General features: G+C 55.8%; 1 protein-coding gene across 1 annotated transcript; it reads left to right on the top strand.

Annotated features, from left to right (window-relative positions):
- The first annotated feature begins 5,942 nt into the window (after window positions 1-5,942).
- On the top strand, window positions 5,943-6,321 carry LOC131479795 (large ribosomal subunit protein eL39). The gene has a single exon (XM_058661207.1). It carries the CDS (start codon window positions 5,997-5,999, stop codon window positions 6,150-6,152), a length of 156 nt encoding a protein of 51 aa, XP_058517190.1. The 5' UTR covers window positions 5,943-5,996; the 3' UTR covers window positions 6,153-6,321.
- The last annotated feature ends 6,021 nt before the right edge of the window (window positions 6,322-12,342 follow it).

Below are 12,342 nucleotides of genomic sequence, written 5' to 3'. Positions count from 1 at the left end.
AGCCAGGACATGAACAGGCACCCATATGGGATCCCAGCACTTGATGGAGCATTGGTCAACTGAATCATTATACTGGGCCCACTTTGCCCAGTTCTTAACTGGGTTATTTTATTCTTGTTGAGTTTTTTCCTTTTTAAAAAAATGTTTAGAGCTTATTACAAAGGTGAGGAGATTATAGACCCATGTGGGCCACAGATTGGTATGGAGCTGGGGGAAGGAACAGGTGGGTGAAAGGTGCGTTCCTGTGGTGGGGGTGCAGCACCCCTTGCTATCAGACTGTGTAGAAATGTGTCTGAATGCACCCCTGGCACCCCTGGTGGAGGAAGGGGTGTCCTGGGGGTGTTATCCGAGGGGCAGGCAGGTGAGGTTTCCTTAAAATGGGAAAGGTGTGACCTCCAGCTTGTGGCCCGGAGCTGGCTACCTGGCTGTCCTGACTCTGGTCCTCACCCAGTGGGCCTCCTTGCTGGCCAGCGACTTCCCCTTCAGTGGCCACGGCTGTGTCCCTGCATCACCGTGATTGCTCAAGAGGTGAAATTCATCTGTCCTCACACAGGTTCTTCTTTGTTCTTGCTGTGTAAGTGCTAAGGCCTGTTGGGGGTCCACACTGGATCAGAGTGTCCACAGACTTGGCTGTTTGCTGCAGAATTGGCCAAAAGTGTACTTGAACCTGTCTGTCTTCACCCTTTGATGAGGCACTTGAGGTCTTGCGTTGAATTAGAGGAGCGGGCCATCTTGAAATTGTCCATCTAGGTATGCTCTTCATCCTTGATGGGAGTCGGCAATGGAGGTGACCCAGTCTTATGGCAGGTGATCCGCTGTCGGACCACATGCCTATGTTTCCTGAATCTGGGGAGCCTATAGGTCTGAGGCACTCAGGAGACTCAGGGACGCCCCTCCTGGCCAGACCACCCTACCCAGCCCGACCCCAGCTTTGACTCTCACACACAGCGGCCGATGCAGTGGCTTGGTCCAGACAGCCCTTAGCTTTCTCTCTTACATGCACTGGCAAGTGGGAAGGCCTGGTCTGGTCTATGTCCAGCTCTGACTTTTGTGTCTAGTGACTGGTACATTGGCCTGATCTGGGGGAGCATCACAGGGCTCCAAGAGCTATGTTGCTATGTCACTAGGCGGCCTCAGCAGAGGGCCCTGAGCCTCAGGTGGCCTGGGGGAGCAGCCTCAGGGCTCCGAGAGCTGTGACATCACGGTGCACCACGCTGTATTGTTCATAATAAAGGAACATACTCTAAAGTAATGATAAAAAGTACAGTAAGTTCACCCACCAGTAGTGCAGTCATTCGGTGTTGATCAAGCAGCACGGGCTGCATGTGAGCGTGTGCACTGCCCTTAGGCCGTGCAGTCCCCAGCAGCATCACTAGCTGATGAGAGTGTGTCCGCTCGTTGTCATCTCGTGGGACTGAGGCCTCCGTGAGATGTCAGCCTGCAGCACCGTTGGAGCTGTGTAACAAAGTAACCCAAAGCAGCAAGGACTTAGGATCTCAGATGTTAAAGAGGCTCAGGGTGCGATTCTGTGAGATCACTTGCGACTTAGCAGGTATCGGCCAGGGCTGTCCTCTACTGCCTGACTCGCAGGAGAGGGTCCCTGTTCAGGGAGCTCCTCACAAGGGCGGTGGGCAGCAGGCTGGGCAGTCCGCTCTTGGCTGCAGGGGCTGTGTGAGTCTGTGTGTGTGGTTCACTTCTCCTGCAGTGAGGGAGTCTGGAGCCATCAGTACTTCTCCTGTTCCCAGGCGACACACAGCGTGCCCCTACCCACACACACAGTGTTGTCCAGATGTCCACCCTGAAGGGAGGAGGGTTTTGCTGTTCCCGGATGTTACACACACACACACACACACACACACACACACACACACACTGTTCTGTCCAAATGTCCACTCTGAAGGGAGGAGGGCTCTCCTGTTCCCAGACGTCTGTCTGTTTGTCTCTCTCTCTCTCTCTCTCTCTCACACACACACACATACACTGTGCTGTCCAGACGTCCACCCTGAAGGGAGGGAGGGGGATTGTTCCCTGCCTTTCTAAGCGAGAAGGAACAGAGAGCGTGTGGTGTTTGAAGCTGCCTCACACTCAGTGAGGACTTGCTTGGGTTCTCCTGTTTGCTGGAGGAAGGGCCCCTGTGGGCATATGCCTCACGTTTGCCTTGTAGGGAAACCAGCTGCAGACCTTCCCCGGTCCTTCCTTGACTGCTGTCACCAACATGGGAGGTTAAAACAGCTTGCTTGGCTGAGTGAGCTGGGTCCACATGTCATAGGAGTCTCCAGGCAGGTGTCTAGGGCGCCTGGTGCTGTGGGGCTCTGTGGCTGCCCACAGGAGTCTCCAGGGCAGGTGTCTGTGGTGCTGTGGGGCTCTGTGGCTGCCCACAGGAGTCTCCAAGGCAGGTGTCTGTGGTGCTGTGGGGCTCTGTGGCTGCCCACAGGAGACTCCAGGGCAGGTGTCTATGGTGCTGTGGGGCTCTGTGGCTGCCCACAGGAGTCTCCAGGGCAGGTGTCTATGGTGCTGTGGGGCTCTGGCTGCCCGCAGGAGTCTCCAGGCAGGTGTCTAGGGTGCCTGGTGCTGTGGGGCTCTGTGGCTGCCCGCAGGAGACTCCAGGGCAGGTGTCTATGGTGCTGTGGGGCTCTGTGGCTGCCCACAGGAAACTCCAGGGCAGGTGTCTATGGTGCTGTGGGGCTCTGTGGCTGCCCACAGGAGTCTCCAGGGCAGGTGTCTATGGTGCTGTGGGGCTCTGTGGCTGCCCGCAGGAGTCTCCAGGGCAGGTGTCTATGGTGCTGTGGGGCTCTGTGGCTGCCCGCAGGAGACTCCAGGGCAGGTGTCTATGGTGCTGTGGGGCTCTGTGGCTGCCCGCAGGAGTCTCCAGGGCAGGTGTCTAGGACGCCTGGTGCTGTGGGGCTCTGTGGCTGCCCACAGGAGACTCCAGGGCAGGTGTCTATGGTGCTGTGGGGCTCTGTGGCTGCCCGCAGGAGACTCCAGGGCAGGTGTCTATGGTGCTGTGGGGCTCTGTGGCTGCCCACAGGAGTCTCCAGGGCAGGTGTCTAGGGCGCCTGGTGCTGTGGGGCTCTGGCTGCCCACAGGAGTGCAGGACATTCTCGTTTCTCATTCAGGTGCTGTGTTAGCTTGTCATTTGTGCAGCATCTGTTCAGCTCTCCCTGTGCTCTGACCCTCACGGGGCCTCCCAGGAGGTGCTGCAGGACAAGGTCCCACACCGCTCCCCTCCCTGTGGAGCAGAGAGGCAGTGGAGGCAGCTGGTGGAGCACGTCGGCTGTGCACGTCCCTGGAGGCCTGTCAGCAGGGGCTTCTTGCTGCTGCCCGTCTCTGTGGCTCTCCTGTCCTTTCTCCCCTGGACTCACTCTGCGTAGAGGAAGGGCCGTTCGAAAGACAAACGGAAAGGGGGAGAATTAACTGAGCAGAACTTGTTTTGTTAAATGCCTGGAGGAGAAGTAGCGGCCAGCGGCCCTCTCTGCTGAGCAGACTGGCTGAGCCTTGGCTGAGGTCATCCTGGCCTTCTGGAGGAGTGGGCGCCCCCCCACGGCCCTCACAACCTCTGCAAGTTCTGCTGAGACCTGCGGCCGGTGGCCAGCACTGCACACAGGCAGCCCTGTCAGACGGCTGCCTTCTTCTTGCCCTTCCAAGGGCTCCTGCAGACACGCACCTCCTCCTTGGTGTCTGGCCCTGAGCCCCAGTTCACTGTGGTCTGGCCTGTCCTGTTCAGGATTTGCTAACAGTTTAGTTTGTAATGATATGAAGCATTTACCACAGAGATGGCTTCTGCCCTGGGGTGTGACTGGCCCCTGAGCCTCCTGGCCTCGTCTCTCCCTGAGGTGCTGCTTTGGTCGGCAACATCACCATGGTGTGGAGGGTGCTGGCTCTAACCTTCCCGGATGAACCACCCCACAGAACCCAGCTGCGGGGCGGGGGGGTCTCCCAGAAGGGGTGGGAATGCGCTGGGGGCTGCAGAGTCAGCCAGCTCAAGGCTGTTTTCATGCTTTTAATTTCAACAAAGACATAGAATGTAGAAAATAGCTTTAAAATGTTAGTTTTCCAATTGCCACATTCTGGCAAGGGAGAGAGTGGCGTCATCGCTCAGTGCCTGGTAATTATAAGTGTGGAAACAGCTGTGCTTGCCAGGAGCCAAGCTGGGCAGTGCCAGCGCTGCTTTGCTTCTGCAGGAGGAGGTGTCACAGATTGGCCCCGAGGGGCCTGGAGCTGGAAAGGAAGGGTCAGTGGTTAAGGCCCAGCCCGGGCCTTGGGACCTGGAGTCGGCTGATCACATGTGCAGCCCAGAGGGAGACAGGTGTGTGTGATGATGTGGTTCTGTGCTAGGTGTGCAAAAGTGTGCTGGAGTAGGAGCAGGTGGGCAGCTGGGTGGGGCTGCGGTGAGAGGCAGGCCTGGGCCTGGGCCAAGGAGTTGGGGAGCCGTTCCTGCAGATCGGCCTCCGGAGGACCCAGACTTACTGCAAGTGGTCCCTCATCCTGGCAGCTCATGTGGAAGCTCTGAGCAGTTCTGCACCCACACCCTGACTCGTGCAGGGGAGGACCCTGGTGACCTTGCCTTCCAGCCCTGCCCCTGAGAGCTTAACCAGTTTGTGGGTAGACCCTGGTGGCCTTGCCTCCCAGCCCTGCCCCTGAGAGCTGAGCCAGTATGTGGGTAGACCCTGGTGACCTTGACTTCCAGCCCTGCCCCTGGGAACTGAGCCAGTATGTGGGTAGACCCTGGTGACCTTGCCTCCCAGCCCTGCCCCTGAGAGCTGAGCCAGTATGTGGGTAGAAGTGGCTGTTCAAAGCAATGTTCTCAGGACATCCTTGGATAAGGTGGAAACATGTCCAGACAGTTCAGAGAAGGGGCAACCAATGGAGCATGGCAAGTAGGCTGACACGATTAGATTATCACAGACCCTCCTGGCTGCTGTGTGGAGAGCAGACCGGATACAGGTTGGAGTGGATGAGAAGGGGACATGCAGGAGGCACTTCACGTGCCCTGCCAGAGTGTTAGAGGGCTGGAGGGGTCCGTGCCCTGCCAGGGTGTTAGAGGGCTGGAGGGGTCCGTGCCCTGCCAGGGTGTTAGAGGGCTGGAGGGGTCCATGCCCTGCCAGGGTGTTAGAGGGCTGGAGGGGTCCGTGCCCAATAGGGGAAGAAGATAATGTGTAGCACAGAGCCAGTAATGACCTGGTCTCCAGACCTGAAAGTAAAGGAAACAAAACAAAAAGGATCAGAAAAACGGTGTCTGGCCTGCTAGAGAAAAGGCAAAAGACACTTAAGTGAGAGGGTAGTAAGCTGGCTAAATGTGTGTTAGTTATCTAACACAGTTAAAGTTCTAGTTCTTACGTCATTACGTGCAGCCAATTCCCGCAGCCTGGTTCTGTTACCGTGAGCCAAAAACACCAGATGCAGTGAGGTACTTCAGGAGGTTTATCGCAGCGGGGCAGGAATGGGACGGGGTGGTGGGAGAACAGCGAGGAGAGATGAGGCACGTGGGGGTGCTTATGTTCAGGTGAGCCTCAAGGTGTGGGGGCGGGCATTGGAGGGGCTGAGGGCAGGCCCCAGGGACTGGTGCCTGAAACTGTCACAGGTGATTGCCTAAAGGTGCTTGGTAAGTGGGCGGGGTTGGGGAAAGGACTGGGAGATTGGGGGTGGAATTCTCAGGTGAAATGCCAGGTTTCATCTGATTGGTGGATGGCTGGACTGGCGTGAATTTCGGGAGCTGTGAGCAAGAGGAAATGGTGGTGGTCTAGGGTGGAATATTGGAATAACTCCTGACACTGTGTATGAAGTGCAGCCATCCTCACTGATCAATGGAAACGCAGTGAGAGCACTTGCGGTAACTTGGGTGAACCTATAAATGCAGTGTTGATTAAACAGCAGAGGAAGACATGAACTCGTAAGTCATGTCAGTACGTTAGAACTTGAAAACTTACCAAGAAAAATGAGAGTGCCTCTCTTCTTCACTCCGCCATCGTGATTCGTGGCCTGGAGTCTTCCTCGCCATGTCTTCTCACAAGACCTTCAGAATCAAGAGATTCCTGGCCAAAAAACAAAAACAAAATCGTCCCATTCCCCAATGGATTCGAATGAAAACCGGCAATAAGATCAGGTATAACTCCAAGAGGAGACACTGGAGAAGAACCAAGCTGGGTCTGTGAGGAACTGTGCTAAAACAGATGGAACACATATTTTGTGCTGTATCAACATCACTATCTCCTTGACTGTATCAAGCTAAGGATGCCACCATCGTATGGACAGCTGGACATGTTTGATTGAGACCCCTTAGTAGTGGGTTGGTTCAGTAATAAATATGTGAGACATTTTTAACTACAAAAAAAAAAAAAAAAAAAAAAAAAAAAGAAAAATGAGAGTGCCTCTGCAGAGTGAGAGATGAGGCCCTTTGGTGGCAGCAGTACATAGAAGAGTGGGTGCGCATAAGTCCTGTGTGGGCCAGGAGGCTGGGCACCGTGCCAGTCCCCAGGGGTGCACCTGTGGTGAGCAGAGATGGAGTGTCCCGACCACGCCCCACAAATCCTCGCAAGGTACCAGCCTCGTGCTCAGATTGGAGCAGTGTTTGGCCAATTGATTGAAGGTGAAAGAATCAGATTTTTTGTTCTGAAAGCATTGTGGTTCTGAAGTGAAGTTGGTAGAAACAAGCTTAAAATAGGAAGATAGCACAAGTGAGTGGATGAAGAAGGCTGTGGTCACAGCAGATCAGCAGGTGCGCTGAGAACTGTGCTGGTCTTTCCCTGTGGGGCACTAGGAAGACCTCTGACTACAGGGCTTTGAGACTTGGGTGGGGACACCCTACAGTACAGTGGCTGCTGAGCTGAGTCGGGGGTGGGCATGCTGCTGGTCAGCTATCAGCTGGTCCAGGGCTTCTAAGGCACCAACAGAAGTACCATCTGCCAACCAGGGAGAGATCCTGGTCGGAACCGGGCATGCAGTACCAGGGGCTGGGTGCCGGTCAGAACCGGGCATGCAGCGCCAGGGCTGGGCCCCGGCCCTAACAGGGCGTGCAACGCCAGGGGCTGGGCCTGGTCGGAACAGGGCGTGCAACACCAGGGGTTGGGCCCGGTCGGAACAGGGCGTGCAACACCAGGGGCTGGGCCCGGTCGGAACAGGGCGTGCAACACCAGGGGTTGGGCCTGGTCGGAACAGGGCGTGCAACACCAGGGGTTGGGCCTGGTCGGAACTGGGCATGCAACACAAGGTGCTGGGTCCGATCGGAACAGGGTGTGCAACACCTGGGGCTGGGCCCAGTTGGAACAGGGCGTGCAGCACCTGGGGCTGGGATGCAGCCCTCTGAGCTGTGACATGTCTGAGTTTGTGGTGTTTGATCATAGCTACCCAAAGAGCCTACCCCGCCCCCCAACAATGAGTTGACACATTGGAGCAGCATGCAGGTTGAGAGCAGCCCCCGAAGAGGTAGGACAGCTGTCTGGGCTGCTTGTTGGTCATTGAAATTGGGACAGAAGAGGCTGTTCTCTCATTGCGAGAGCTTAGGAGTGCCAGTGACCTGAGCAGTCTCCTTGTCCCCTTCGGGCCTCAGAGCTGAGTCGCTGGTGTAGAACTGATTCCTTCGAGAAGGTTTTCAACCACATGGGAGGGCAAACACGTAACTAAGGCAACATCATGCGCATCATCACTGGGGGGGGCACCCTGCGAGATGTGTGCAGACCCCACACTGACCCGACACTTGCTATTCCGACAGCAGCTGTGTGAGGGGTCACTCTTGCTGTCCTCTGTTGAGGTTCACACACGGTGGACGGCGCTCTGCAGTGCACACATCAGTGGCATCGGGCACGTTTGCAGTTCATGTTCCCTCCCTCGGTCTCGCTCCGGGCGTCTTGGTCATCTCACAGTAACTCCCTGCACGTATAAAGGACTCCCTCCCCGTGGCCCCGCTGGGCTGGCTACTACCAGATGCTTTCTGTCTACATGTCCCTGGCCTGGACATCTCCTATACAGAGAATCACACAGTGCAGGGCCTTGGGGTCTTAATGGGTTTGAGTTCTGTCCGGGCTGCAGTAGTATCAAAAGTCTCCCCTCCATTGCAGACTTATTCAACCCATGTGTGTTTCTCTCAACTGCTGCAAATGCTGCTGCGGGGAGAACTCTGGCGCAGGTTCTGCCTGGACGCTTCCTCAGCTCCCTAAGAGCTCTGAGTAGTGGTGTGCTTCACTCACTCAAGGGCCGCGTGCTGGCCGCCCTACAGCTGCACAGCTCACCCCTACGGTGGCACTTCATCCGGGGCTTTTGATCAAGGGTAAGGGAAAACTGGTGTGATCATTGTTTACAAATTTTCTATTTCTTCTTCCTATTTCTCTGGGGTAGAGGTGGGAGAGTAAGGGGAGAGGCCGTATCCAGTGTCCCAACCGCCCCAGTACTCAGGGATGGGGAATGGCCACCCAGCATCAACCCAGGGTCCCAATGTGGTGCATGGTCTGAGGTTCTGCCCAGGTGGTTTCAATAGTTCTAAAAGGTTGTCGATCTTGCCGATCCAAGGATGAGGGAACCCTTTCAATGTCCATTGGCTGGCACAGTTGACCTCAGAGTTTCCATTTGCTCAGATATTTGCTGTTATTATTAGGCTGGGTAATTGTCCAGTTTGTTCTACCCTCCTTTCTCTGGCATGGTACAGGTGTCCCCTGCAGAGCTCAATGGACTGCAATATCCTCCACGTGGATCTGTACCAGCTGTCCACTACTCCATCTTTTCCACTGAGGACGACCAGTTCTTTCTCGTAGGCCAAGGACCCTAACCAGGCGACTTGGGCACCACTGGACCTGCTGCCCCTGAGGTTCACAGACCTGGCACCCACCAAGCAGGTGGGCTAAGGACCCAAGCCAGGCAACCAGGGCCCCACCAGACCCCACTACTCCCAGCGCTTCCAGACCTGGCACCCACTGTGCAAGTGGGTCAAGGACCCAAGCCAATCACCGAGGGCCCCACTGGACCCCCCTCCCCAGCCCAGGGTGGCACTTCTTAACCTTAATCTGGGCTCGAGGGGCAGCACACCGTTCTTTAGCAAGGGCAGCTGTGTAGCCAGTGGGAGGCCATCTCAGTGCTCTGCGTGGCCAGTGGGAGGCCATCTCAGTGCTCTGCGTGGCCAGTGGGAGGCCATCTCAGTGCTCTGCGTGGCCAGTGGGGAGGCCGTCTCAGTACCCTGTGTGCTGAGTGGGGAAGCTATCACAGAGCCCTGTGAGGTCAGTGGGGAGGCCATCTCAGTACCCTGTGTGCTGAGTGGGGAAGCTGTCATAGAGCCCTACGTGGCCAGTGGGAAGGCCATAACAGGGACTCATATGGCCATCATAGAGCCTTGTGAGGTCAGTGGGGAGGCAGTTGCAGGGCCTCATGTGATAAGTGGGGACATTGTCATGGGGCTCGGTGTGGTCAGTGGGGCCCATCTGTGAGGGTCCTGACAGGTGGTTCTGAAGGAAGGGTTCCTGTGTGGGGCCTTTGCAGAGGTAGGTGGAAGTTGGAGAAAGTAGGTAGTGCTACTAGGGCACGGTTCTCCTGGGGTGATATGAGCCCTGGCTCTTGGTAGGGGAGCCTGTGCGGCTACCCTGGTGGCCAGTTACTTCCCATTAGGACTTTCTGCTTCTGTCTCGTGCCATTTGGGCTGGAGCTCCACCTCAGAGTTCACATTGCTGGAATCATCCTCCTATGCTTTGTAGGGGGGCACAACCAGGCCCTCCCACGCACCATGTGTAAGGGGAGACCTGGGCCCCAGGGCTGCCCTTCGTGTGTGCCCTGCAGAGGCCAAGCCCTCACATACCCCAGGGCTGCCCTTTGTGTGCGCCCTGCAGAGGCCAAGCCCTCCCGGGCCCCAGGGCTGCCCTTCATGTGTGTGCCCTGCAGAGGCCAGGCTGTCCTATGTACTGTATGTAAGGGGAGACCCAGGCCCCAGGACTGCCCTTCATGTTGTGTGCCCTGCAGAGCCCAAGCCCTCCCAGGCCCCAGGACTGTCCTACATGTGTGCCCTGCAGAGCCCAAGCCCTCCCAGGCCCCAGGACTGCCCTACATGTGTGCCCTGCAGAGCCCAAGCCCTCCCAGGCCCCAGGACTGCCCTACATGTGTGCCCTGCAGAGCCCAAGCCCTCCCAGGCCCCAGGACTGTCCTACATGTGTGCCCTGCAGAGCCCAAGCCCTCCCAGGCCCCAGGACTACCCTACATGTGTGCCCTGCAGAGCCCAAGCCCTCACTTGCGGAGCATGTGAGCAGCTTCTGCCACCCTCATACCCGCAGCAGACACCCAGACAGGAGGCAGGTGTCTGCCACTGCAGGGGTCTCACCTTTAGAATGCAGTGTTGTGCTTGATGTTGTTTTATGGACCCTGGACTGCTTAAGGCATTTCTGTCACAGTGAAATCAGTAGCAGAATTCTTGTTACTTACCGTCAGACCATGGCATATATTCTTGGTTTCTTTGGGGAGTGGGAGCAAAGCTGATATATGTGAGGGAGAATTTATTCTGATTTTGCAGAATATTATGAGCACATTGTTGTGATAGTTCCCTAGTAATTCTGCTTGATTTAGTGTCATATTACAGCATGTCTTTGCTGTTACAAGTTGTAGAGACTTCAATTTGTTTAGCACAAGACTGAAGAATGCTACAGCCAGTTCTGTTTACAGTGTATTAGCATGAGAGGCAGTACTTCTGCCTCCTGTCACAAGGATTGCAGCCCACCCTGTGCAGAGCTGGAACCTGCTGTGTGCCCAGGCAAGGACTGAGCTAGATGCCCCCATGAATGGGAAGCTGGGGCCTGCTGTGTGCCTGGGCAAGGGCTGAGTTAGACCCCCCATGAATGGGAAGCTGGGGCCTGCTGTGTGCCCGGGCAAGGGCTGAGTTAGACCCCCCATGAATGGGAAGCTGGCACCCCCTCAGCTGTGTGCAGCATCCTATCTTCACGTGCCTGCTGTGCCTGGCTCAGAAAAGGATGAACACTAGTGCTATCTGGTAAACTGTGTCGCAGGAGCTGGGCACTTGCGACTTGTTCCGCTTCTCTGCCCAAAGTGTTCTGGAATTGTGCTGCGAGGAGCAGCTCTATGGACCTCTGTCCACGGGCCCCTCTTTTGTCTCCGTTCTTTGCACACATTTGTTCACTGAGCATCAAGGCAGCCCTGCTGAGTTCTACGACCCACAGATTGCTGTGGGGACATGAGATGCCATGGGCTTCCAGTTCCTTGCCCACCACTCTCCAGTGTCCATCTATGACTGGCATGCAGTGCCCCATCAGGGTGGAGGCAGGCTGAGTTCATACAGCTGAGAGAATGTGGTCACAGTTGGTCAGTAGGGTGAGAGCAGACCCTTTAGACCTGTGCATGGAGTTTAGGTGACTGTGCTAAACTCTCATGTGGGTGCTCCCACAGGGCCTGCCTCCAGCCTTGATGGGGCCTGTGTGCCAGTGAGGAGTGTGGGGTGACTGTGTGTGCTGTCACATTCATGGCCCTCTCTGTGGTGGGGGTTGTGCTTGGAGCCCCCCCTCCAGGTGGATATGGAGACCATTAGCAAAGAAGAGACCTGTGTCTAATAGGATGACACAGGCCTGTCTGCCTGTTTCTGGATCTGCCTGTGCCCCTCCCTGAGTCGTGTGTTCTGTGTCATTGTCCTGAATGTCTTCCCAATAGTGCATCGCTCTGGTGGCTATGTCCTGAGGCAGGGCTCGATGGGCTGCTCACTTCACAAGTGTTAAAAAATGGGACGTCACATGATTTAGGGAAAGCATTAGGACCTAATGGCTTTGTAATTGAACCCAGTAAAATCGGAATCTCTTTTATTGGGAAAAATATTCTTGAAGTCTGTGGGAAGGACCAGCTGGAGACCTGCCCTCCCAGGGGCCCCTGCCCTGGCCTCTGTGTGAGGCACTCTAACCCAGGGGCAGGGGATGAACCAGCTGGAAACCCTGCACTGCCCCCGGGGCCCTGTGCTGGCCTCTGTGTGGAGTGCTGTAACCCATGGGGGTACACCGACTGGAGACCCTGCACTGCCCCCGGGGCCCTGTGCTGGCCTCTGTGTGGAGTGCGGTAACCCTAACCCTATCAATAAGCTGCACTCTATCGCAGGGATGAAACCAGAAGATGGGACAGAGGTTTCTTTTTTTCTCCATCTGTCTCTCAAAATTGAGAAAATAAAATGACAACTTGTAATAATTAGAAATGAAAATGCAGCATATCAGAATCTTTGAGTTGTAGCTAAAACAGCACAGAAAGGAACCTTGGTAGCAGTAGGTACCTGCGTTTATTCATACGGAAAGGAACCTTGGTAGCAGTAGGTACCTGTATTTACTAATATAGAAAAGGTGCCTGTGAAGACCTCACCTCTCAGGTGAGTTTGTTTTCGGGGCT

Source organism: Ochotona princeps, chromosome 3, assembly GCF_030435755.1.
Source record: "Ochotona princeps isolate mOchPri1 chromosome 3, mOchPri1.hap1, whole genome shotgun sequence".
Lineage (NCBI taxonomy): Eukaryota > Metazoa > Chordata > Mammalia > Lagomorpha > Ochotonidae > Ochotona > Ochotona princeps.
The sequence above is the reverse complement of the archived record's forward strand: the minus strand, read 5'-3'. Positions and strand labels throughout refer to the sequence as shown.